This window comes from Protopterus annectens, chromosome 17.part0 (genome assembly GCF_019279795.1).
Source record: "Protopterus annectens isolate FY-2018-M chromosome 17.part0, PAN1.0, whole genome shotgun sequence".
NCBI classification, from domain to species: domain Eukaryota; kingdom Metazoa; phylum Chordata; order Ceratodontiformes; family Protopteridae; genus Protopterus; species Protopterus annectens.
Window position 1 is genome coordinate 753,966,829 of NC_056751.1, and position 27,466 is coordinate 753,994,294.

Consider the following 27,466-nt stretch of genomic DNA (forward strand, 5'->3'; position numbering starts at 1 on the left):
TTCGATAGGGAGAAGTAGAGGGGTAGTTGAGGTATCTAACTCTGCTGCTATAAAAATGGTATGTTGAGATGGCAATAAGGCAGACTTTTCGAAGTTGATTGTAATGCCTAATTGATGGCAGAGTGTCAGAGTGTATTGTGTTGCCTGGGTCAGTTGATGCCTGGTGGTAGTGGTGAGGAGCCAATCGTCTAGGTATGGAAACACCTGGAATCCTAGATGCCTCAGGTGAGCCGTGACCACTACCATGCACTTTGTGAACACTCTGGGGGCTGTAGTGAGACCAAAGGGCAGGGCTCGAAACTGGTAATGATTGGCTCCCAGCTGGAAGCGCAGATTATCTCTGGAGCATCTGTTCATCTTTATGTGATAGTACATGTCTTTGAGATCTATGGAGCACATCCAATCACCTTTCCCTAAGAAGGGCAGAATGGACTGAAGCGTGAGCATTCAGAACTTCTCTTTCTTTATGAACTGGTTGAGTCTGTTGAGGTCCAAGATAGGTCTTCAGTCCCCTGTTTTCTTTAGTACCAAAAAGAATCTTGAGTAAGTTCCGAATCCAACTTGGTCTGCCGGGACTGGTTGGATGACTTTTTTTTTTTTTTTTTTTTTCCTAGCAATCTGTGGACCTCTACGATTGCTTGTTCCCTGAGATTGGGTGGAACATCTGGGATTTTCTTTATAGGAATGGGAGGGGTAAAGAACGGTATGAAATATCCTTTGGAAATGATGCTTTGTACCCAAGTATCTGATGTTATGCTTAGCCAGGCTTCTGGGTACTAGACAAGCGACCCCTGACTTCCTCCAGAGCCGAACAGTCGGGCCCCCTTTCAGGGGTGCTGGTAGGACTTACTGGAGAACTGACCCCTGTCACCCTGTTGCTGTGGACCCCCTCTGCCATGGGGATGGCGTCTTCCTTTATAACCCCTTCTTCTTCTTCTAGAGGGGATTTCTCCACGTGTGTCCTGAAAGGCTGCCTGAGTGTTTTGGAACTACACCCCCCCCCCTGCCGATTGGGGGTGGAAAAACGGACCCCAACGGCAGATAAGGTCTTGCCTTTCTGCTTACACCTGGTTAAAGTTTCCTTTACTTTGGGCCCAAACAGTGATGAGCCATCAAATGGGGTATTAATAAAGGAAGACTTAATGGGTTCCACAAAGGAACAAAGACACATCCAGGCTCGTCTTCGAAAAACAATGCCCGAACTAGTGGCTCTACTCGAACCATCAGCTGCATATGATATGAGACGCATGGATGAGTTCACTACTGAATTTAGGGTAGCGAGCTGGGCGTTGACTTTGTCAGCCACTCCTGCAGCTACTGTACCCTGGAGAGTATCTCCTAGCTCTTTCAGGAGATCTCTCTGTAGTCATGTAAAATGGTTCAAGTAGTTCAGTGATCGCAGAGAAAAAGTCGCTGAACTAAACATGCGCTTCCCATATCTATCCATAACCCTAGAATCTCTGTTAGGGGGATGGATAGAAGAGGATGTCTCAGATACTTCCTTTTTGGTGGCTGCAGCTACCACCATGGCATCAACAGGAACTCCTTTTGTCATAAATGTCTTGTCCACTGGAGCAGATATGAATTTATTGGGTTTACGAGGGACAGGTTCCATGGCCTCCAGTGACTCCCATGCTTTACGAGAGATCAGTTCCATGAGCTCGTCGTAAGGTGGAGAGACCCAAGAAATGGAAGGTTGAGACCCAAAAGCCTTCAAGAGCACAGACTCCTCCTCAGTAGGGGTCTTGGACTGCCAATCGCCCCTCTGACTAAGCAGATGGGGATCGAGGGGACTCTTCGGACTCATCTAAGTCCGTGTCAGATGTCAAAGACTCCTGTGGGGAGTCTAAGTGCCTCCTCTTGCACAGTCTCTTTCTGGGCACCTCCTCAGTGGGGGGATCTGGGGAGGTCTCATAGGAGCAGGGAATGCCCTGTGGGGGTACTTGAGGCTCGGGGTCTCTACGCTTAGAGGGATCCGTAGATGAAGCAGACACAGGAGCTTGAGGGGAGAGGGAAAGCTGAACCGATGCTGACTTTGTCTTTGGAGACAAAACTCTCCTCATAGCATCGAAGGCACCATGGCTCCGACGAGGAGGAGTGGACGGACCCGAGAGCACCGTCCGATCCTCCCGCACCGAAACCCTGGGCTCCGAGCCTGAGGTAGGAGCTGAGCTCATTCGAGCTGAAGCCCTGAGAGAAAGAGTTGGCACCGACAAGTCGGTGCGACTATCCTCCCCAGAGCACGTCTGCTCCTAGAGTCCTCGGTTGGCACCGAGGACATCCTAGTAGATGGGGCTGATAACACAGGTGCGGGTATTGGCTCCAAGTGTTCAACCACCATCGATTCAATTTCCTTCGGCTCAGAGAGTCCAATACGGCTCGGAGGAGGAGTAGACAAGACAAGTCCGGTTCCATGGTCTTCGGTACCGACGAGTTGGTCGGGGCCGACAACAATTTGGCAAGTCCTGGTGCCTGTAAAAGCTTCTGCACTAGCCGATCCATGTCCAAATCTGAAAGGCTGACTGAAGACTTGGCTGAATGCACCGAAGGTGCTGACTGGAGCAGAGGTGAAGAAGAAACTTCAGAGACCAGCTCCAATATTGAGAGCTGGCTCCGAATCAAACGTACACTCTGTTCCGATGACTGTGGAACTGATGACCCTCCTTCTGAAATCTTAGCCTTTTTTGAGGCCTTATCTGAAGACTTTGATTTTGAGGATTTGGATGATGTACTAACACCCTCATGGCTATTCAAGACTTCCGAAAAAGATTGCTGTAACAATACCCTGTCTATAAGTTTCCTCCTTCTCTCCAAGAGAATTCTTGAAGAAAAGGAGTGGCAAATGCTACAGGTGTCTTGGAGGTGTTTTCCCCCCAGACAGTAGACACATTGAATGTGTCCGTCAGTAACGGACATTTTCTGCCCACAATCTGGGCATTTTTTGAATCCTGATTTGGGATGGGATTTCTCCCTATCATCCGACATAGTGAAAAAGGCAGTAAATTAGATGCACAACAACTAAGCCCAAACCGGGCACCAACTATAACAGTATATTTTGAATAAAAAATATAGATACAAATATAGGGCTAAAAGGCCCACGGAAACCTGACTATAATACAGATTAATAGTAGAGAAAAGGGGCTAAAGGCCCACACAAACTAAGAAGCCAACAAGGCCCTAACTTTTAAACTACTTCTACTATCTAGCGAGTAAATATAATAGTACTAACACACACTATATATATTAAACAAAAAAGAAAAGTTTTTTATAGACTTGCTGTTAATTTGTTTCTAAAATGGTCCGAGTTAACTGGAACACCAAGATCTCTCTTGCCGCGGCAAACTAGGTCTGAGGTAATTCCAGCAGTGCATTGTGGGATAAGGGGCTTGGTCTCGAGCTACTGGCAAACCTTGAGCTTTCTATCGGCCGTGTCGGAGCTGAGTATTGGCTCCGAACCCATCAGTGAGAATAAACGTCGAGATTTAACAACTTCACATGATGAGTTTGTATGATCGAGTACGATATACACAGCTCAGCGCCATACTTGAATGCCCAGATACAGATAAGATGAGATCTGAAGTAGTTAATTTCATTTGTGCATCAACCTATGGGTCTTCGGATCCATATGGGATCCGAGCCGGCAGTTTCCAACAGCATTGATCCGAGCTCCAAGCTCCTCCCCCTACCCATAACCCCCTGCCCAACCCTACCTGACCTCAGATCTAGTTTGCCGGGGTTACATCCAGCAAGCTCGATCACTGAGTTCCAGGCTTAGCGTCTTTTTGTGAGAAAATTTTACCCTTTTTTTCTCTCCTTTTTTTGTAAATTTAGTGTGCGTGTGTTGTGTACAAGTTTCCCTTTACCTATTAATCTTCATAGTTTTCCTTCCCCACCCTCGTTAGTGCGTTAGGGAGTATGCTGTGTGTTGGGGCCTAGCATGTGTGTTTTCCTTTCAGTATGTCAGAGGCCCCAAAAGCTGTTTTTTCCAAGTGTACCGAGTGTGGCCATAAGCTATCCCTGGCGGATGACCACACTCGGTGCGTGTTGTGCCTTGGAGTTGGGCACCTGTCGTCAGGTTGCTCCATATGTGCGGCGTTCAACCCCAGGGCACTTAAGGACCGGAGGACTAAGCTGGTTCTGGTAGGACTGCTGCCCCCGGACTCCGGTCCCACGGTGGCTCCTGCCGCGGCTGCGGCTACTGCCACTCCTGCCTCCCTTCCTCTGGCCGGGACTCAACCTCCCACTTCGGGCCAGGAGGATGGGGAGTCCAGGAAAGAGAAGCGGAAGAAGAAGCACCACAAGCGGCGGGCCGAGGCCTCTTTATCGGCCCCACCGGCTAAGCGGTCTTCTCCCTCCAGGACTTCCGAGCCTTCCACCCCTCGGCTCCGGTCTCCTCCTTTTTCACCGGGACTGGAGGAGGCCCGGCCCCCATCGAGGTCATCGAGGCGGCCCTCCCGTCCCGCCACTGTGGCCTCATCCAGATCCACCCGAAGCCTGACAGACGCAGACTTGGACCGGATGATGAGAAGATTCCTCCAGGTCTAGCTGCAGATGGGGAGTGTTCCTGCCTCCCCCCCCCTCCGGGGGGGAGCTCAACACCTTTTTTTGCCCCAATTGCTGCTCCTCCGACCCGCTTCCCGGGTTCGGAGTTTTCGGAGCCGGGTAGTGTTGGCGCTGACAGTATCGGGTACTTCGGCGCCGACAATGCCCTCAATTCTATCGGGTCCCTTTTCTTCGGATCTGAACTCTTGGAGCCGAGAGCTGAGCTTTGGATCTGAGGGTCTCAGTGTGCCTTCGGCTCTGCCCAGGTCATAGCATACTGGACCTACGGATCCGACCGTGTCGGCTCCAGCCCCGATCCGCCCGTCGGATCCGAGGGAGGGTCTGCTCTCGGATCCGAGAGAGAGCGGCTCTCCTTCGGCATTCGACATAGTGGAGAGGGTTCTGTCGAGGGATTCCAGACCCCCAGCCTTGGCTACGGCTCCACCCTGCACCCCATCTCAGATGGGTCCGACTTCCGTCAGCCAGTCCCAGGTCGTTCCCAGTTGGAACATGATGTTGCTGGTGAGGTCTCCTCGGACAGCCCCCCGAGAAGATTCCTCATAAGCGCAAGTGCAAGAGGAGGCACTTGGACTCCCCTGAGTCCTTGACCGAGGACACTGATTTGGAGGAAGGGGGAGGTTCCCCAAGATCACCCCCCAAGGACGTCTCATTTGGAGACATCATGGAGATGCTCAGGATTGGGGGGGTGGTCTGTCCCAAAGCCTACCTCGGACGAATCTGTGTTCCTGGAGGCGTTTGAAGCAGGCCCGTCTACCTCTTGGGTGTCCCCTCCAGCTGACCCCCTGGTAGATCTGATCACTACCAGGGTGTGGAAGGAGCTGGGCACTGTGGAGCCAGTCCCAAAAAGACATGACAAAATACTTAGTCCACCCTTCGACAGATCTCACTGGAGTAAGGGAACCCCTGTAGATGCCATGTTGGTGGCGGCAGCCACTAAAAGAGAATTAGCCCAGGAGAGTCCCTTGGTCCATCCTCCAGACAAGGAGTCTCGGTCGATGGATCGATTAGGGAAGTGGGTTTTTAGTTCAGCTTCCTTCTCGGTGAGATCACTGAACTACATGGCACATGTCATACGACTGCAGCGAGACCTTATCAAAGAGTACGCTGCGTCACCCCTGGAGTCCATGTCTGCGGAGGACAAACAGTTGTACTCTTCCCGAATGGCCACTCTTAGGTCTATCTCGAACACCTCTATGCGGCTACTGTCCCACGCCATGAAAGGAGCCGCTAGAGCTAGCGGAGCAGGCGTCGTTATGAGGCGACAGGTCTGGCTCCACCACTGTGATTTCGCAGAACCCTTTAAGGCATCTTTCGCTAATGCCCCTTTCGATGGTTCTGCCCTTTTTGGCAAAACCGTATGCAATACCTTGGTCCAGAGCGAGAAGGACGGGAAGACGTTGTCTGCCGTTGGAGTCTGCTTCTCTGCTCCTCGGAGGTCCTTTTCCAAGAACAAAAAGGGACAGAAGAAGATGTGGTTCCGGAAGTCGCAACAGCCCCATTCCACTCCGGAACCCCAGTGCTTCCGCGACAGAGGAGGACAGGGTGGACGCCGCCCTAGAGGCAGAGGGGGCCCGAGGAACTTTGGGTCCAGAGAACCCTTCTCTGACCAGCCCACGCAACAGCCCTGAAGGGTTACCCAACTGCTCCACTCTGGAGGCAGTCGGGGGGGCACTTCTCGCGGCACCTAGCAGCTTGGGAGTCCATCACGACCGACCGCTGGGTGCTTCGCATCATATCCAGAGGTTACCAGATCCCTTTCTCCCATTTTGCTCGCAATCCCAGACACCTCCCCAACGTCCCACCCGAGCAGAGGGAGGCCGCAGCTGCGGAAATCCAGTGGCTGCTAGAAAAAAGAGCCATCCAGCACATCCCCCCAGACCAGTACAGATCAGGCTTTTACTCCAGGTTCTTCTTGGTGCCATAAAAAACGGGGGACTTCAGACTAATCCTCGACCTATCCCTCTTGAACCTGTCAGTAACCAAGGAAAAGTTCCGGATGGTCATTCTTCAATCCATTCTCCCCCTCCTGCGGGAGAATGACTGGATGTGCTCTGTAGACCTCAAGGATGCGTAGTACCACATTCTGATGGGCAGACTATCCAGGAGGTTTCTCCACTTTGGCTAGGAGCCAGCCATTACCAGTTCAGGGCCCTTCCTTTTGGTCTCACCACAGGCCCCAGGGTGTTCACCAAAGTTCTGTCGGTGATAGCGGCCCACCTGCGACTGCAGGGCATTCAGGTTTTCCCATACCTAGACGACTGGCTTCTGACCACCCCCACAAGGCATCTACTCTGCGCAGCCAGAAACTCCTTTCTTCACCTAGCGGCCCGGCTGGGGATTACTATCAACATAGAGAAATCTTCCCTTTCTCCAACTCAAACCATAGATTTCATCGGAGCAAGGTTGGACACAAACAGGCGTCTAGCCCTCTTAACTCCAGACAGAGTGTGGACCTTAAGACTCCATGTGCGGGCCATCCTCCTACCCCAGGCACCCCCGGCGGAATTGGTCCTGAGGGCTTTGGGTTCGATGGCGGCCACCATCAACCTATTGCCGATGGCACGTCTGAACATGAGAGTCCTGCACTGGACTCTCCAAGTTCAATGGTCTTTTCTACAATTCCCTCTGTACCACCCTTTTCCCCTCAGCAGGGTTTGCAAAGCGGCCCTCTTATGGTGGCTCCAATCCCCGGCCCTCCAGAAGGGGCGCCCCTTTTCTGTGTCCCCCCCCCTAACCACTGTGACCACAGACGCCTCTCGCCTCGGGTGGGGGGGCATTGTCCGGGCAGGACAGTCCAAGGCACGTGGAACAGCACGGAGACCTCTCTGCATATAAATGTCCTAGAGATGAGGGCGGTGCTTTTGGCGTTGCAAGCACTACGGAGCCTTCTTCCCGTAGGAACGATTGCAATCCAGATTGACAACATGGCAGTAGTCTGGTACATCAACAAACAGGGAGGAACCAGGTCTTATCCCCTTTGTCGAGAGGCCATGAGAGTGTGGGAATGGGCGATTTCCACCAACCGCTTTCTCATAGCGAGGCACATTCTGGGACGGTCCAACATTTTAGCAGACAAGTTGAGTCGCACCATCCTTTCGCCGTACGAGTGGTCTCTGAACCCAGAAGTAGTGAAGCAGATATTCTCCACTTGGGGTCAACCTTGTTGCGATCTTTTCGCCTCTCCTTCAAATGCGAAATGCAACGACTACTTTGCTCTAATTCCCCCACCCGGGGAATCCCCACGAGATGCTCTGGTGCATGTTTGGCCCCCCGGTCTCCTTTATGCTTATCCTCCTCTTCCGCTGATGTTGAAGTTTCTTCAGAAAGCCAGTCGGTTGCAGAACAAGATAATCCTCATTGCCCCATTCTGGCCTCACCAGGCTTGGTTCCTGTATCTTTGGTCTCACCTAGTGAATCCTCCCTGGATTCTGGATCCCATTCCGCATCTCATAACCCATCCATTGGATCTTCCGACCCCGAATCTGGACAACCTCAAGCTCACGGCTTGGTTGATCCAGTTCCAAGGTTAGCTAGGACTCCCGGTATCTCTTCCCAGGTCAAAGTTATTCTGGTGGTGGCGCATAAGCCATCCACCAGAAAGGTCTATGATAGCAAATGGAAACGTTTTTCTATTTGGGCGGAGCACAGAGATCTAGATCCTTTCACAGCTCCATTGCCTGCAGTGTTAGATTTCCTATCAGGACTCTTCGATCAGGGCGCCAGCTCCTCTACAGTCAAGGTTCAATTGGCGACTGTCTCTCCCTATCATGTAGGAAGCGACCTTGGACCGTTGATCTCCTCCAAGTTATGGAAGGCCTTTCTGAAGGGTACCTTCTTACTCAGACCCCCGCTGAAGGAAGCAGTCCCTACTTGGGACTTAACTTTGGTATTGCAGGCACTTACAGCCCTTCCCTTTGAACCTGCAGCTTCAGTAGATCTAAAATTCTTATCATGGAAAACTGCCTTTCTTGTAGCTATCACCTCAGCCCGAAGGGTTTCTGAAATTCAAGCCCTTTGTGCAAAACCACCTTATTTGTCCTTCCACAAAGACAAGAGTCTACCTCAGAACCAATCCGTCCTTTCTTCCAAAAATTGCATCCGAATCGAATATTAATCAGTCCATTAACCTACCAGTTTTTTTTCCCAACTACCAAAACAAAGGGGAACATAAGTTACATCTGTTGGACCTGCACAGACAACTGCACTTTTATTTACACAGAACAGCTGGTCATAGGCAATCAGATCAGCTGTTCATTTCCTTTGCCAGATTTAACTTAGGAAAGGCTGTTTCCAAAGTCACACTGTCCAGATGGATTTCTCAGTGTATTCTGTTGGCATATGAAAGTACTGGTCGGCCCGCACCTCTAGGAGTTCATGCCCACTCTACCCAGTCTGTCTCTACCTCGGCGGCCTTTCGTTCTAGAGTCTCTGATGATATCTGCTCAGCAGCAACATGGGCTTCGTCTCATACCTTCATTAATCACTACAAGCTGGATATTGTCTCCAGAGGGAGAGCATCCTTTGGCTCTGCAGTGCTCCGGAACATCCTTCCTTGAGGACCGCCCAAGATTTAGGTAGCTGGGGACTCTGTCCCATAGGTTGATGCACAAATGAAGTTAACTACTTCAGATTAAGAAGTTATGTACTCACCATAACGTTCCATCTGAGTAGGTAAACTTCATTTGTCAGCAACCGACCCCCCCCCTCCGTCCCCCTGACCTTCGGATGTTCGAGATGTTACCTTCCTTATGGCAAGGGTATGTAGCTAGTTTTGCGGGTGATTTTTGTTTGCTTATCTAGCTGTGGGCAAACTCGATCTGAGGTCAGGTAGGGTTGGCAGGGGATTATGGGTAGGGGGAGGAGCTTGAGCTTGGAGCTCGGATCTTTGCTGTTGGAAACTGCCGGCTCTGATCCGATATGGATCCGAAGACCCATAGGTTGCTGACAAATGAAGTTTACCTACTCAGATGGAACGTTATGGTGAGTACATAACTTCTTATTTGTATGATCGAGTACGATATCCACAGCTCAGCGCCATACTTGAATGCCCTGATACAGATAAGATGAGTTTGTATGATCGAGTATGATATCCACAGCTCAGCGCCGTACTTGAATGCCCTGATACAAATAACATGAGTTTATATGATCGAGTATGATATCCAGAGCTCAGCTCCGTACTTGAATGCCCTGATACAGATAAGATGAGTTTGTATGATCGAGTATGATATCCACAGCTCAGCGCCGTACTTGAATGCCCTGATACAAATAACATGAGTTTATATGATCGAGTATGATATCCAGAGCTCAGCTCCGTACTTGAATGCCCTGATACAGATAAGATGAGTTTGTATGATCGAGTATGATATCCACAGCTTAGCACCGTACTTGAGTGCACTGGTGCAGCACATGGCATTGGGGACGTATGATTTCAGACAGTGGCTGTACCTGGCCCAGAGATGTGGCAAAGGCATTTGTCCTTAAAGTTTGCAGTTCAGTAACAGAAAAATTGATTGTATGGACAATTTTCTTGTCTGGTGATTTACAAACCTAACTGGGTATCCTTCGGTGGTTATTAGTAAAAGAAAAAAAGTATAGTAGAAGTGAGATGGTTGAATAAGTGAGCAAAATGCGATTACAGAAAATGGAGATGGGGAAGGGGAATTATAAAAGGAATGGAACAAAAATATGGATGAGGAGTATTAAACCTTGTGAAAGATTAATGGGAAAAGTGATTTGAAAGCAAGTCTTTGTTTAGTATTTTTTTATTTTAGTATTTTTTCAGGAATATAACACATCTTTTACCTTATTTTTGTGTTTTTTGCTAATGTTCTGCATGTTTTTAGTCCGCTACAACTTTTTGACATGACTTGTTTGCAGTTTTCACCTGTGATTGAGCACTTCTATGTGATACATAGAAGTCTGAGTAATTGCAGCTTGTAGATGTTCTTCATCTCACATTGCTGCAGTCATAACCTGTGGGTAGTCCGCTGTCCTCGGTCGGCCCGAATACCCAAGTATTAGGCTGGCGTCGGTCATGGGCGCTCAGATCTGACGTCAGTGCGTCCCGGTATTAAAGCGCATGACCGACGTCATATCCTCAGTCTTTTTTGCCTCATGGTCCGAAGCAGAAGCAGCGTTTGCAAGTGCCATTCGGCATTCTGAAATTTTCGTATTTCGAGTTTCAGACCGAAACCAAGTTGGGCTAAGTACCCCGTTGGGGAATATTTTTGTTTTTTCTTGCCTCAGTTAATTCCGGATGTCAGAAAAAGTGAATAATTGTATTTCTTGTGGGAAACAGATACCGCATAGGGATTACCATTCTCTCTGTATTCCTTGTTTGGGGCCTGAGCACGACGTAGTCGGGTGTCGCTTTTGTGCTAGGTTTAATAAGCGCACCATTAAACGTAGGTTAGATTGCGCTAGGCTTGTATTTGGTAAGCGGTGTAATTACAATATGCCGTCGGATCCTCCGACGCCCGCTTCTGCTAAGAAGCGCAAGGAAAAATCGTTAAGGTCCAAGCAGGATGAGTCATCCGTTCCGGACGCCGGTTCTTTAGAAACTACGCTGGAATCTGTAGATCCAGCCAAGGTTTCAGCTGAGTCTCAGGGGGAGACGTTAATTTTGCAAGATGTGGCCTCTCAGGAGTCTGGTCAGGCTGAGGGGGCCTCTCAGGTTGCTGTACTTCCTTCTTTGCCTAAGGTGGTTAGGCCTTCTCCCTCAGTCTCTAAGGTGCCTTCTAAGGGCAGGCCTGGTTTGCCTTCCTCAGGTGTCAGTCCTAGTTCTGCAGGCTCTGTGCCTAAAAAACACATGCTTAAAATGGCAGAAGATTTAATTTCCTTAATCAGGGGTTCTATGCCCCCTCCAGATAAGAGGCCTAGGGTGGAGCCAGAGCTGGAAATTTTGGAACAGGCTTCAGATTACTCAGAGTCTTCGGCTGAAGACACTCAGGATTTTCCTCCTTATTCAGATTCGGACGCAGAGGATTCCAGTCCTTCTGCTTCTCCTCCAGAGGATTTTTCCTTCTCAGAAACCTTGCATTCTATGAGGGAGCATTTTAAATGGGAAGGTCAGGATCTCTCGGATTCCCGAAAGAGGCTTAGGGAATTTTTGTTTTTACCACAACATCGGCCCTTAGCTATACCTCCTGTTTTGGAGGCTTCCCTTAATCCAGACTCTTTGCCTCCTGCTCCAGTTAAACCAGATAGGTATTAGAGTGCCTGAGGCTCATAAATATCTGTATAAGAGCCCAAGGGCTGACCCAGAAACTATTAGTCAGGGACCTAAGGGTGTCAGGGCTTCTGTTGTACAGAACCCAGTTCCTATGGATAAGGATTCTAGAGCTTTGGATAGGTGGGGTAAAAAAGTGTACACCTCTTCCACTCTAGCAATGAGGGCTTTGAATTGCCAGTTTCATATGTTAAAGTACCAGAATTTTCTCCTTACTCAATTAAAATCTAAGGTAGATGCTTTGGCAGAGGGCATAGAGTGTAAGGAATTACAAGAGTTGGTTCATGCCTCTGATCAGGTGGGTAAGCATTCTTTGCAGTGTGGTTTCGATGCTTTACAGGCTTCTTCCAGGGTGGCTGCCACTGGATCAGTTATTCGCAGGCACGCCTGGCTTAAGGATCAGAATTTGTCAGAGCATGTTAAAGCTAGAATTTTGGATGCTCCTTTACAGTCTGAAGTTTTGTTTGGTCCTCCTGTGGAGTCTGTTTTAAAGAAAATGGAAGACAAGGCTAAGTCTATGCAGACTGTTAAAAGATTTTTTGCAGGTGCAGCCCCCTAAGTTTAGCAGAAATTGGCCTACTAAGGGGATGGGCTTACCCTTCTTCTGATTTACAGTCTAGGGGCAGATCTAGACGTGGTAGGGGCAGAGCTCAGGGTTCTTTCAGGCCTAGAACGTGGAGTTCCCCTGCACAATCTACAAGTGAGGGCAGGGGCCAGTCCTTTCGTAAACAGGCTCAATGACCTGCAACTTCAGCTGCCAGATCCCTCCTGTCTGGCAGCTCCTTTGGGAGGAAAGTTAGCACTTTTCAAGCAAAACTGGCTTTTAGTCACCCAGGACAAATGGGTATTGGACATTATAAACCGAGGCTACAAGTTTTATTTCCACACCTTGCCTCCTTTCAAAGGCATGCCAGACGTTCCTCCTCAGCAAAGAGTAGAGGCTCACAAACAGATTTCTTTACTTCTTCAAATGGAGGCTATACAGCAGGTCCCTATGTCAGAAGTGGGCCTAGGATTTTATTCTCGCCTGTTTCTTGTACCAAAGAAAGGAAACACTTGGAGACCAATTTTGGATTTATCTATCCTCAACACATACCTGGACATTCCAAAATTCAAAATGTTGACGTTGCAACAACTTCTGCCTCTGTTGGGCAAAGATCACTGGATGGTAACTCTGGATCTCAAAGAGGCTTATCTTCATGTTCCTATCAGACCCAGTTGCAGGAGATTCCTGCGTTTTCGGGCTGGGACTTTACATTATCAGTTCTCTGCATTGCCCTTTGGCTTATCTACTGCGCCCAGGGTGTTCACAAAGGTTTTGGCTCCGGTGATAGCCTTCTTAAGGTTAAGAGGAATACAAATTTATCCTTATTTGGACGACTGCCTGATTCTTGCTCAGGACGAAAACAAGCTTCTTCACCATCTACAGTATGTTATGGCAGTGTTAAGGTGCCTAGGGTATTCTGTGAACGAAACAAAGTCCAGTCTAGTACCCTCTCAGGAAATGTGCTTTCTGGGTGTGAGACTGAATACAGCTTCCCAGATGGCTTTTTTGACCCTGGACAAGCAAAGGAACCTTACACTTTACTTCCAGCAATTGTCTCTACGGTCCAGGCTGACTGCAAGGACAGTCCTTCAAGCCTTGGGGTTCATGGCATCTTGTATTCTGGTGCTTCCCAATGCCAAACTGCATATGAGGAAGCTACAATGGTATCTCAAAATGTATGGACACAACACTGCCACGATCTGGACACTGTCATTCAAATAATACCTTGCATTCAAAAGGAATTTTTGTGGTGGGCTCAGGAATGTCACCTAAACAAGGGACTCTCTGTGACCCGACCAGAGGCGAGTCAGATCTTAACGACAGATGCCTCGGACAAGGCTTGGGGAGCACGCCTCAATGGAAAGTGGGTTCAAGACACGTGGCCTGCCAGACTTCAACATTTACATATCAACTTGAAGGAGATGTTAGCAGTCCAATTTGCATTGATGGCTTTCAAGGATTTACTTCACCCGGGACAAGTGTTGATTCAAACAGACAACACAACTGTCATGTGATACATCAACAAGCAAGGGGGAACTCATTCGTACCCTCTTTGCAGACAAGCTATGATTCTGTGGGAGACTGCTCTCAGTATGCACCTCACTCTTCAGGCAAGGTTTCTGCCAGGAGCACAGAACTCCTTAGCAGATGTTTTGAGCAGACAGATGGTGGATCCCCACGAGTGGAAGTTGGATCCTCATGTATTTCGACAGCTGACAGTGATATGGGGGACTCCAGACATAGATCTGTTCGCTTCTCCACTAAATTTCCAGTTGCCAAAGTTTTGCACAAAGATGTTTCATCCCACAGCTTGGAAAGTGGATGCTCTATCATTCAGTTGGAGCAATCTTCACGTCTATGCCTTTCCTCCTCTGCCTCTCCTTCCCAAGGTGCTCTTGAAGGTCAGACAAGACAAGCCCTCCATGATTCTAATAGCTCCAGATTGGCCTCGACAGCACTGGTACCCTCTGCTGAGGAGTTTAGTATGGGAGCCTCCTTGGCCTTTGCCTTCAATTCCACACCTTTTGTCTCAGGCGGGCAATCATTTCCTCAATGTCAGGATTCAGTCCCTGCATCTAACAGCCTGGCATATTCTGTTCTAGAACCTGGAGGGTCGCAGCTTCCTCAACAAGTTTTGAATGTTATTTTGGAGGCCAGACGGCCTAGTACAAGGAAAGTTTATGCTGATAAAAGGAGGAGATTTTTTATTTGGAGCACAGCTAAGAGCTTTGATGTTTCCAGGCCTAATTTGAGTGTTTCTCTTCAATATTTTACAGAATTATTAGACAAAGGTTTGTCTTTCTCCTCTGTAAAAGTTCATGCTGCAGCCATTTCTGCTCACTATGACTTTGACCCACCATTATTCTCTCATCCTTTGTTTAAACAATTCCTTAGAGGGGCAAAGAACATAAGACCCCCGCGTAGAGCTCCTACTCCTTCCTGGGATCTCAATTTTGTGTTGGAAAAACTTACTTTACCTCCTTTTGAACCTGCAGCTACATCTGAGTTGAAGTTTTTGTCTTGGAAGACTGCTTTTTTGTTGGCCATTACGTCTGCTAGAAGGGTTTCTGAATTACAGGCTCTAATGGCAGTTGAACCCTTCCTGATTTTTCATAAGGATAGGGTATCTCTGCGTACTAACCCTACTTTTATGCCTAAAGTGGTTTCAAATGTGGCCCTGAACCAATCTATTCATTTGCCTACCTTTTATGCTGATCCCCAAAATAAAGGGGAGAAAATTTTGCACACTTTGGATATTCACAGGCAGTTGCGTTATTATTTGAGCAGGACTAAAAGTTTCAGACATTCTCAACAGTTATTTGTTTCTTTTGCTTTGAGCTCTCAGGGGAAACCTGTTTCTAAACAAACTATTTCTAAGTGGATTGGTCATTGCATTGCTTTTTGTTATTCTCATCATGGTAAGGAGATTCCGGCTGGAATCAGACCTCATTCCACTAGGGCTACTGCCACTTCTACTGCTTTTTTGAGGGGGGGAGCTACCAAAGATATTTTGGAAGCAGCTACTTGGAGTTCAGTGCACACTTTTTCTAAACATTACCATCTCCCTCTTTATTCCAAATCTAGGTCTGGTTTTGCCACTGCAGTTTTGCAGGGCTTATTAGCAGCTCCCAATGCTTTATGATTTTGCCAACCTCCCTTTCCTTTTGCTTTGGGATTCTACCCACAGGTTATGACTGCAGCAATGTGAGATGAAGAACATAGCACAGTTTTGTACCTACCATAAATGTAGATGTTCAAAGATCCACATTGCTGCAGTCCAATTTACCCTCCCTCCTTCCCCTCTGTAGTTTGGAGTGGTTGTTTGGTTTGGGTTGCAGACATTGTTTGTACATGGGTTTTGGAGGTTTTTTCTATTTTAGGCTGTGGCCTTTCTTTTTGGGCCTTCTGACATCTGGGGCAAGAAAAGACTGAGGATATGACGTCGGTCATGCGCTTTAATACCGGGACGCACTGACGTCAGATCTGAGCGCCCATGACCGACGCCAGCCTAATACTTTGGTATTCGGGCCGACCGAGGACAGCGGACTACCCACAGGTTATGACTGCAGCAATGTGGATCTTCGAACATCTACATTTATGGTAGGTACAAAACTGTACTTTTCTTTACCTTTTTATATACACTTATTCTGTTTTGTTAGATAATTTATCGTTCTTTTGTTACACTGTCTTTGTATATTTTGTGTAAATTGCTGCTGCTGTTTACCTCTGTATCAGGAAGGGGTGCAGGGAGTGTAGTCTGCCTGCTTGCTTTACAAATGTCATTTTTATTAGGGTACGTACCATGGCCACTTGCTTTTTTAAGGTTTCAGGTATTTTTGGATCTGTTAAAATCACTTGCTTCCTCTTTTGTGTGTATGTTGCACTCCCAGGCAAGGACATTTGTAATGGTTCCATGTCTGAGCTCCCTGATTTAGATTAAACTTTCAAATATGCAAGTGATTTATTCAGTTATAAAAAGTGCTAAGTTGGTTCAGCTCCTGATTGAGCTGGACATTAAATAATGTTCCTGGACTTTGAGGGAAAAATCACTTGCATGTGTTTACAAGTCTGAGCACTTTTTTAGAAAGTGCATTTCTTAGGCAGCACAGAAGCTATTGTTTTTATCCTTCTCACTTAAAGTGAGCCTAGTAAATCATGCTCTGAATTGTCACTAAGCAGTATTTGTTTGAGCTGTTGTCTTCATGTAGGTTACATGCACAGTGTCTTGGAACTAGTCTAAGTGGACTTGATGTTTGACAGGAATGGCCATTCTGTTTTAGTCATGTTGAATGTCTTAGTTGCAAATTGCATGTCTGAAATTAATGAAAGAATTAAGTGGTAAAGTATATGAACTTGCTTTGATTGTGAGTAGCAGTTTTAAAAAAGCAAAAACAGTGTGGAGGTGGCATTCAGTGAGGTAGACATATGGTAGAATTTTGTAATTGTTAATTTTTTTATGAACTTTTAGGCCAGTATTTAAAAATACTTCTGAAGTTGCTTGAAAGTCTGGTCTTTAATATCTCTTAACGATTTTCAGTGAAGTGTTTCAGCATTACTAAACTTTACCATCTAATGTAGTCTTAAACTCATTTTTTTTCTTCCTGTTTCATTAAGGATACTGGTCTGTACTATGATCGCTACCTCCATGAGGTGATTAATGTTCTAGAAACGGACAACCATTTTCGGGAAAAACTGCAAACTGCCAATGCAGATGACATCAAGGTAAGTTTTCAGGCAGCTCGAACAAGAGTGTAGTGTAGCGTGATATAACCACACACATGCATATAATGGTACTACACAGTAAAAAATATTAAGTAAAAATCTTTCTTTAATTTTGCACTTTGTATACATAGTGTATGCTTGCCTTTAGCATGTGCCTCATGTCCAGATTTTTGCTTCATAATTTTTGCTTTGTCCATTGTAAAATTTGTGGTTTCTCACAAATCATTGAGGACTGAAGTCTCAAAATCAAGATTTGGACATTTGAGTTTCAAACTTCCTATCTTTTAGAAAATGCATATGAATGCAAAACCTATTAAAACAACATTCCAAGTTTATAAAAGCAATATTTAAAATTCTGGCCCTGATTTTGGGCCTTTATCCCCCCCATAATTTTGGCTTTGTTCACTTTTTTTTGTACTAAGAGGTTCCAAGGTATGCTTTTAAGTTCTGGTAACTGATGTGACTTTCCTGTTTTGTTAACTAAATGGCATTTCATATCACTGTCATTATGGCTTGTATGTCATTAAAATAAAAATTCAGATCATTATTATAAAAGGGCAAATCCTTCCACTTTGTTGTGCCTGTTTGTGTTGTCAAGTTTCTCTTCGTTTTTAGTTTTGAAGATGTAATCCTAATTTATTACCAAAATAACTAGCCACACACCAAAACATACAAAGAATAGTCTGAGAAATAGATGAATATTTTAGGTTTAATGATCATTTTCTGGTATTAACTTGAACTTTGCTCTTATTTTATGTGAATTTTTCACAGCTGTATTTTGAAAGTGCAGTGCTTGAGAGGTGAAATGGGTGTTGAATGGTCAAAAGAGAACATGTGATTCATAGATAACTTTATTTAAACTTGGTTGTGTTTTGAAATGTTTTAGTCTGAAGTCAATTGGGAGTGAAAGGAAGAAAGTTCCAACTAATAAACCATCGTTTGAAAACTACCTGCTGGAATCGACTTTATGGTTATTCTATAGTGAAGAATTTCCAGCCAGCAAGATATCTGAGGAACTGTGGTTTGGGTTTCATTTTCATATGTACTATTGGTGAATTTTTCATGAGGCTGATCAAAAATGTCTGGTAACAGACGTGGTGGTGTGGAGTGTTTGCCCGACTGCACTAGTAATCTAGTCATAATCTGAGGTTCTTGGAATACAGGATGAAGGCCACCTCTGGCCAATTGTAACAATGGTTCAGTGAATGCGGCTGCAAGACGTGGGTTATATTCATAATCACTACGCTTATGCATAGTGGGAATTTGTTATGCTGCAGCTAAATGCAGCTTCAGCATAATTCATAGAGACAGGCTATGCTTGGGAGCAGTCAATTTAATTAGCATACAAAAAATATGCAAATGAGACAATGAGATGTATAGGGAATGCCTTAAATTGTGACAAACATATGCAAATGAGGTTGTTTTCCTGCTTTTGAGGTTCAGTCTATTTTTATTCACCTCTACGTTATGCAGATGTTTTTCCTGCTTTTGAGATTCAGTCTATTTTTATTCACCTCTACGTTATGCAGATGTTTTTCCTGCTTTTGAGGTTCAGTCTATTTTTATTCGCCTCTACGTTATGCAGATGTTTTTCCTGCTTTTGAGATTCAGTCTATTTTTATTCACCTCTATGTTATGCAGATGTACTTTCTTTTATAAAGTCACACCTTTTCTAGCCGCTTTACAGTTGGCAAAGTAAAGTCTGTCAGAAGAACTGTATTCCTCAGCTGTGCACACAGGTGTAGCACGGATCAACATGGATGTATTCCTTTTCTTACTCCTGTAACTGAGGAGAACGACTGTAATAACTAACAGTATCGGGAGGCTGGAATATTTGACAGAAGGTGTTGGGAGTATTAATCATTTTAAGTCACGCCTTTCTTTCCTTCCTATTTTTGCTCCATAGTGGAACTGTTACAATTTTTGCTGAACTGTTTTAAATATAAATGGTAATTAGAAAAGAAGTACAGAAAAAAATAAATACCCAAAAGTAACTCTTGCACCACAATTAGTAGTAGTACCATTTGGCAGCATTATTAATTTGTATACAATTAAGTACAAATCAGTATACCTGTTTAATAAATGGTTACCAAGCGCTGTCAGTAAAATACTCCTGTCAGTAAAATACTGTAACAGCAATTTATAAGTCTTTGTCTCTCTCATTTATTTTTCATTTCTTTTCTTTCTCTCATTTTATGTTCCCTTTTCCAAAGGTCCAAAGATCCCAGGGCCAGCCAGTCCTTATGCTTCCAAGGACAGGGACTGATCACCATCTTCCTCTGTCCACCCAGGGACATCTTCACAGTATCAGTGGAATGGTTCTGGCCTTGTGGGCACCTTGGTGCAGTGTAAAAATGGCACATGCTTCAGCACCTGGTTGAGTGACCAGTGGAGAAATGCCTTCAACCAATGCAAGACCTCATTCAGTGTGCTACAGATTCCCTGACCTGTTATGGCTCCATCCATGGAACCACTGGAGGCCTCCACCTCCCCCCACATTTCTGGGGTCCCCCATTGCAGGTACATCTATCCATGAAAGTAATTGAGGTTCTCCAGACCGGGGTGAGACCAGTTCCAGTACCTCCTCACTCTTGCCCTTTGTGTCCTTCTGCCAGCTGTACATCTTGTATCCCCTTCAAATGCCAGCCCACTGTGGTGTTCCTGTCCATTTTTTATGTAGCATACTTTTACTAATCCTCTCTCCTCTACCCTCTTCCATTCTTCCTTCCCTGAGATCCCTGTTGTATAAAAAATTTGAAAAATAGGGGTGTCTATCCTCCACTAAAAAAGTACCCCTCTTCTCCCACCTCCTCCAGCGCAGCCTTCTTGATGTATTCCTTTGTATTCACATTTTCTTCGCTCTTTCTCCCGTCTCTATAAAGACCTAGTCAAGATGTCCATGTACGGACACCTATTCATTCAGTAAATAATAACTTGCATCTTTTTTAATGTACTATTCCATAGTTGCGGTTTGCATCACTTTCCTAAACTGAGTGCCAGTAATATGCACCTTGTACAAGTTCATGCTTTGCTCTCAGATATCAAAATAGTCATCGCTGTACACAAACTGTTATGTTTGTATATAACCAGTCTAGTTGTAATCCCATTTATGAAGTTACAACACAAAAGATTCTTGGTATTACTTTGCAGACCTCCAGTTTGTTTTTCATAGTCGTTGCTGTTAACTGGTGTTAAGCGCATTTGCATAAAGGCGTAGTGGGGGTCTTCACGGTTTGATCTTGTGCGCGTACAGTCTTGGACATTATGAAGTCCACCTTTTGTTGTGCTTGTGCAATTTTAATTACAGCTTTGAAGAGCAAATGAGGAAAGTTGTGTTTGACTTGTGAATTTCTGAATGAAGGTGCTTCTGTGATGGCTTGACTTAAGATCAAGGTCTTAGAATAAGCTGTACCACTGTGTGCTGCCTGTAAAGGGCTGTGTTCTTTTCCTGAAGCACTAAAGTCCTGACTTGTTGGCATACAAATTCTGCAGTCAGTCTAATTACACAAACATAGTTAAATATATGAAAAATCTTTTCAGTTTTATGAAGCTGCATTACATTTCAAAGTACTGAACTCGAATAGTAAAAATAGTAAAAAAAAAAAAAAGGACCTAACCAGAGGAAAAATAAATAAATACAATAGCTAGTAAAATAAAATGCAATAGCAAATCATCATCAGCCTTTTTTCTTATCCTGATATACAGGAGCGACACCTCAACCGTGAATTAGTAAGTGTGACCAAATCACCTAGAGCCAATCTTTATGAAAAATATAGCAGCTTTGGAAATTTGATTGCCTTCAAGAGGCAAAGGTGTATCTTTCTTTTAAGAACAGTTTTTTAGCATAGAGGTGTTCCTGCTGTGACTGTGCTTAGGTTATTGACTAGATCTTGGATCCACTCTCAAGCTCCTTCCTTTACCCATAATGCCCTTAACCACTGCATTACCCCAGATCCCATCTGCCATAATGGTTCAGTTGGGATTGCCTTCTCCTGAGCTCAGGGAAATAATTTCTTGAAAATTGTGAGTAATATCTTTAGAATTTTAAATTTTCGTAATTTTTATTACTTTTCTAACCCTTCCTTTCTTTACCGCTTATTGTAAATTGTTTTATCCTATCTGCCCATTTTTTTTGTTATTCATGTTACCATAGTTTGTATTGCAGTCTTTCTTTTTTACCTTGCTCGTTAAGGTATTCTGTTTACCATTGTTGGTCTCTGGTGACCATACGAAGTGTGTTTTATTGTTTGGACCCCACTCATCTAGACTCTCATGTACAATTTGTGCTGGTTTCAATGCCAGAGCCATTAGTAACTGGCATAATAAACCAGTTGTGCCACCTTCAGCTTCTAGTTCAGGGGCTCAAACCCCATTAAAGTCTAAGTTTGTGGAGCCCAGGGAGCATAGGAAGCACTCTCCTGCCAGTTATCCGAAAAGTGCTCCAACATCAGAGCTACCTGCAAATATTGCAAAGTTGTCAGATCCGACTCCTTCAGTTTTTGTCTCCTCGACTCTGGAGTCCTAGTTTTTTTCTCTGGAGCCAGTTTCTCCAAGGCTCAGATCTCCCTTTTTACAGGAATCCTCTGATAGAAGAGCTCTAAGAGTCAGTGTCAGATCCAAAGATGCCGTCTTCAACTCTGAATGTTTCCCCGTCACATTCACAATCCCCCCCCTTTGAGCAGGACAAGTCTGTGAGCCGAAGTATCGACATTGGATCCAGGGGGGGGGGGGTGACTTAAACTTTCCAAGCCTTGGCGCTGGACAGTTCAGCTCCGACTCCCCCTTGGAGTGGAGGACCTGAGGGACTTGGGCTTATCTGACCTGAGAGTTTCTGTTCCTGTGAGGTTGGCTTTGGTTTCTCCCGATCCCTCTGCCTTTGAGGTGGTGGAGAGGACTTTCTCCTATCAGAGAGTTATTTTCACACAACTTCCACAAATCCTATTCCTGTTCCTCCTTCAGAACCTGTCTTTTCATCCTATTCCACAGGGGCAGCCAGCCAGTAAGAGCTTCCAGGTATTTCCCATTTGCTAGCTCCCCTCCTCTTCTGATACTTCTTCAAAGCACCCCACTGATAAGGTCCCCGGAAGAGGTTGTACAAAAGGAGGCACTTAGATTCCCCTCAAATCAAATCTTTAACTGAAGAAACTGATTTTGATGAGGGGGAAGGGCCACCGAGATCACGAGAGGACGTCTCCTTCAGAGACTATCTAGTAGAAGCTGAAGCTAAGTGAAACTTGCAGTAGTGAATTTTAGTCTTCTGTTAAGTACAAACTTGCAGTTTTAAAAGTACTGTATTTTCATTTTTTCTGTTTCCTAATTGTGTGTTTCTGAACAGTGTGCTGTGCGTCTCTCTGCAGTTAGTTCCCCATCCTCCCTCCCTGTTCCTGTGTTGGTATTAGTGTTGGTGGCTCTGGAGTTGCCCGCCCCGTAAGTCTATATTAGAACACTCCTCCTGGCTCCATCTCATTTGCTCACTTAACCGAGTACAGTTAGATCATATCCTGAATCTAGTGATCTGAAGTAGGATATTCATTTGTCTGCAACCTGTGGGTTATGGATCCGATATCGGATCCGAACCGGCATGGTTTTCCAGCTATGGATCTAAGCTCTCAGCTCCTCCCCTCACCCATAATGCCCTGCTCTACCCTCATGACCTCAGATCTCGTTTGCCGCGCTGGTGACTGGATTTGGGTTCATTGCTCTCAGCTAAGTGGTATTTTATTACCTGTAAAATCAGAAAATTTTTTGGTTCTTTGAGTAATTCTGTGTGAAAGTTTAGGTTTCCCTTTCTGAAAAGTTTAATTTGAGTTAAATTAAGTAATTTTTTTTTCCTCCCCTCGCTGTTGCGTAGAGTGTGTGTGTTGGGCCTGTGTGTCTTTTTGTTTTAAGTTACTTTTAGTAGCTTTTAGTAGTTATAGATTATGGCTGATCAGCCTAAATCTATTTTTCAATGCTCGAGTGTGGCCATAAGCTCTCACCGGCTGATGGCCACACTCGGTGTGTTAAGTGTCTCGGGGTTGAACACCTCACATCTGGTTGTTCCATTTGTGCAGGGTTCAACCCCAGGGCACTGAGGGAGCGGAGGTCCAAGCTGGTCTTAGCGGGTCTTTTACCGCCGGACTCGGCTCCGGCCTCCGCTCCTTCGGGAACAGCCGTGGCTACGGTTGTTCCCCCTGTGGCACCCCCTCCTGCTCCTGGGACTCAACCTCCCGCTTCTGGAGAGGAGAGGGATGCTGGCAAAAAGGACCGGAGGGAGAAGCACCACAAGCGGCGGGCCGAGACCTCTGTTTCGGCCCCGCCAGCCAAGCGGGCTTCTCCCCCGGCTCCGTTGTCGGTTCGGTCTCCTCCTTCTCGGCTCCGGTCCCCTGTGTGCTTTTCACCGGGTCCTGAGGAGGAGGAGACCCGATCTCCGTCGAGGCTATCGAGGAGGCACTCCAGGCCTACCTCGGTAGCCTCGTCGAGATCTACTCATAGCCTTTCTGATGCTGATCTGGACCGGATGATGAGAAGGTTCATCCAGGCCCAGATGCAGATGGGAGTGCTCTTGCCTCCCCCTCGGGAGCTCAACACCCTTTTAAGCCTATTGCTCCTTCTCCGACCCGCTACCCGGGTTCGGAGCAGCTGGAGCCGAGCAGCTTCGGAGCGGGGGGTGGGTCGGCGCCGATAGTACTTCGGATCCGACCATGCCCTCGAGTGCGTCGGACCTGACCTCTCGGAGCCTGGATCCGAGCCGGATCCGGGGATCAGTGCTCGCCGGCGCCGTCTGTGTCGGAGCGTACTGTCCTTCGGATCCGGCGCCGCGCCGGCTCCGGTCCACTCTTCGGATCCGAGGGAGCCGATTGTCGGATCCTTTGGTCGAGGTCGGCTCCTTCGGCTTTGATGTAGTGGAGAGGGCTCTGTTGAGGGTCTCCGGACCCCGGCACTTGTTCGGCTCCGTCCCGCTCCCTCTGCACTGGGCCAGGCTTCCACCATCCGGCCCCTGGGACAGCCCGTTTCTGTGCCCCAAGTTGCTCCTATGGAGCAAATTGGTGCTTGCGAGGACTCCTCTGACAGCCCCCCAGAGGATGTCCCTTGCAAGCATACGTGCAAAGGAGGCACATTGACTCCCCGAGTCTCTTACAGAAGACACGGACTTGGAGGAAGGGGAAGGCTCCCCACGGTCACCCCCCGAGGATGTCTCCTTTGGAGACATCATGGAAATGCTCCGTATAAGGGGGGGGTGGTCTGCCCCAAGTCTTCCTCGGACGAGTCCGTGTTCTTGGGGGCATTTGAAGCGGGCCCGTCTACCTCTTGGGTGTCCCCTGCCGACCCCTGGTGGACCTTATTACCACCAGGGCGTGGAAGGAACCGGACACCGTGGAGCCAATTCCCAAAAGACCGGATAGGATCCTTAGTCCGCCATCCGACCGGGCCCATTGGAGTAAGGGGCCTCCGGTAGATGCCATGTTGATGGCGGCCACAAAGAGGGAACTGGCTCAGGAGAGTCCTCAGTCCACCCACCGAGCAAGGAGTCTCGGATGATGGACCGCTTGGGGAAGCGGATGTTCAGTTCGGCGACCTTCTCGGTAAGGGCGCTGAACTATTTGGCACATGTTATTAGGATGCAGCGAGATCTTATTAAGGAATACGCTGCATCCCCCCCTGAGTCCATTTCGGAGGAGGACAGAGTTCTGCACTCCACCCATGGCCACTCTTAGGTCAGTTACAAATACTTCTATGCGGCTACTCTCCCATGCAACGGAAGGCGCCGCTAGAGCTGCGGGGACAGGACTGGTCACTAGACGTCAGGCCTGGCTCCGTCACTGCGATTTTTCTGAGCCCTTCAAAGCGTCGTTTAACGCCCCTTTGATGGTTCTGCTCTGTTTGGCAAGACCGTTCGAGGCGTTGACCCAGAGCGAAAGGACGGAAGACGCTGTCTGCCGTCGGAATCCGCTTCTCTGCACCCCAGAGGCCCTATTCTAGGAACCAAAAGGGTCAGAAGAAGATGTGGTTCGAAGTCGCAGCAGTCCCAGCCTGCTCCGGACAACCACTCCTTGCGTGGCAGAGGAGGACAGGGAGGACGCCGGGCTAGAGGCAGAGGGGCTCCCAGAAACTTGGTCCAGGGAACCTTTCTCTGAGCGGCCCGCAGCAACCCTGAGGGTTGCCCGACTGCTCTACTCTGGAGGCAGTCGGGGACGTTCGGGGCACCTAGCGGCATGGGAGTCCATAACATCGGACCGCTGGGTTCTCCAAATCATATCCAGGGATATCGCATTCCTTTCCTTCACCTTCCAAAGTTGAAGTCCCTCCCAGACGTCCACCCGGTCAGCGGGAGGCCGCTTTAGCAGAAATTGGCCATCTGCTAAAGAAAAGAGCCATCCAGCCCGTTCCCCAGACCAGATCGGATCAGGGTTCTACTCCAGATTCTTTTAGTGCCAAAAGACGGGGAACTAAGACCAATCCTAGACCTCTCTCTCTTGAATCTGGCAGTCCCCAAAGAAAAATTCGAATGGTCACTCTGCAATCTATTCTCCCCTTCTGGGAGAAAATCACTGGATGTGCTCGATAGACCTCAAGGACGCGTACTACCACATCCTGATGGACAGGCTCCAGGAGGTTTCTCCGCTTCGGCTGGGAGCCAGTCACTACCAGTTCGGGTCCTTCCCTTTGGTCTCACCACAGCCCCAGGGTGTTCACCAAAGTATTAGCAGTGGTAGCGGCCCACCTGAGGCTTCAGGGGTGCAGGTCTTTCCTACCTGGACGACTGGCTTCTTACCGCCCCAACAAGGCATCTACTTCTATTGGCCTTGAGACTCCTTTCTCCATCTTGCTCCCTTTCTGGGCATCACAATAAATACAAAAGTCCAACCTGGCCCACACAGCTCTTAGATTTTATAGGGGCCAGGCTAGACACAAGGAGTTTACGAGCCTTCCTCACTGCGGACAGAGTTCTAAATCTGCAGCTCCAGGTGCGGGCCATTCTCCATTCAAGTTCTGTTCCAGCGGAGTTGGTCCTGAGGGCTCTAGGGTCCATGGCATCGGCTATAGCACTTCTTCCTCTTGCCAGGCTCAATATCGCATTCTACAGTGGACGCTCTTAGTACAGTGGTCATACCTTGCTCTCCCATGCATCATCCCATAGCGATCAGCAAGGCTTGCAAGCGGTCCCTCTTGTGGTGGCTCCACTCCCGGATCTCCACAAAGGCCGCCCATTTTGTGCTTCTCCCCTCTTGCCACGGTGACCACGGACGCCTCCCGCCTCGGGTGGGGGCACTTTGGGCCGGACCGTCCAAGGCACGTGGAGCGATTCAGAGACCTTACTGCATATCAATGTTCTAGAGATGAGAGCAGTGCTCTTAGCGTTGCTAGCACTTCAGGACTTTCTTCCCTTGGGAACAATTGCGATTCAATCGGACAACATGTCTGTTGTCTGGTACATCAACAAGCAAGGGGAACAAGGTCTTACCCTCTTTGTCGAGAGGCCATGAGAGTTTGGGAATGGGCAATCTCCACCAATCGCTTTCTAATAGCAACACATTCCGGTCGGTCCAACATCCTAGCGGACAAGCTCAGTCGCACCATTCTGACCCCTTACAGTGGTCTCTCAATTGTCAAGTAGCGAACGCATATTCGCACGGTGGGGAACCCTTCATGCGATCTTTTGCTTCTCCCTCAAACACCAAGTGCGACAGTTTTTCGCTCTTATACCTCCTCCGGAGGTACCCCAAGAGACGCTCTGGTGCATGCTTGGCCACCCGGTCTTCTGTATGCCTATCCACCCTTGCCTCTGATGCTCCAAGTTCTTCAGAAAGCCTCTCGGGTGGGTTGCAGAATGATTCTCATTGCTCCATTCTGGCCTCGACAGATCTGGTTCCCCTTCCTAAGGTCTCACTCGGTGAATCCTCCTTGGATTCTAGATCCCATCCCGGATCTGATATCCCATCCATCCTGCATTCCTCCTCCGAATCTGGACAACCTGAAGCTGACCGCTTGGCTGCTCCAGTTCCACTCTTGATAAGGACTCCCGGTATTTCTTCTCCGGTAAAGGCAATTTTGGTGGCGGCTCATAAACCATCCACTAGAAAGGTTTACGAAGCAAATGGAAACGTTTCTCTTTGGGCGGGCGGCATGGCCTGAATCCCTTGTCGGTTCCTCTCCGTTTAGTGCTTGACTTTCTAACCACTCTCTTTAACGATGGTGCCAGCAGTTCCACAGTCAAAGTACAACTGGCGGCAATTTCTCACTATCACATTGGCCATGACTCTAATCCTCTTATGTCAGCCAAATTGTGTAAAATTTTTCTTAAAGGTACTTTTCTTCTCAGGCCCCTATAAAACAAGCAGTTCCTCCTTGGGACCTTTCTCTGGTCCTACAGGCCTTGACCGCCCCTCTTTCGAGCCAGCGGCTACGGTGGATCTCAAATTCTT

General features: G+C 47.3%; 1 protein-coding gene across 2 annotated transcripts in view; it reads left to right on the plus strand.

The window, feature by feature from the left end:
* LOC122791611 (nucleobindin-2-like) overlaps window positions 1-27,466 on the plus strand; it is a 917,099-nt gene that overhangs the window by 144,113 nt on the left and 745,520 nt on the right. For both annotated transcript variants that reach the window (XM_044059400.1, XM_044059401.1), the window contains exon 3: window positions 16,953-17,060. In XM_044059400.1, coding sequence (XP_043915335.1) covers window positions 16,953-17,060 — 108 coding nt within the window. The remainder of the gene's footprint in view (window positions 1-16,952; window positions 17,061-27,466) is intronic.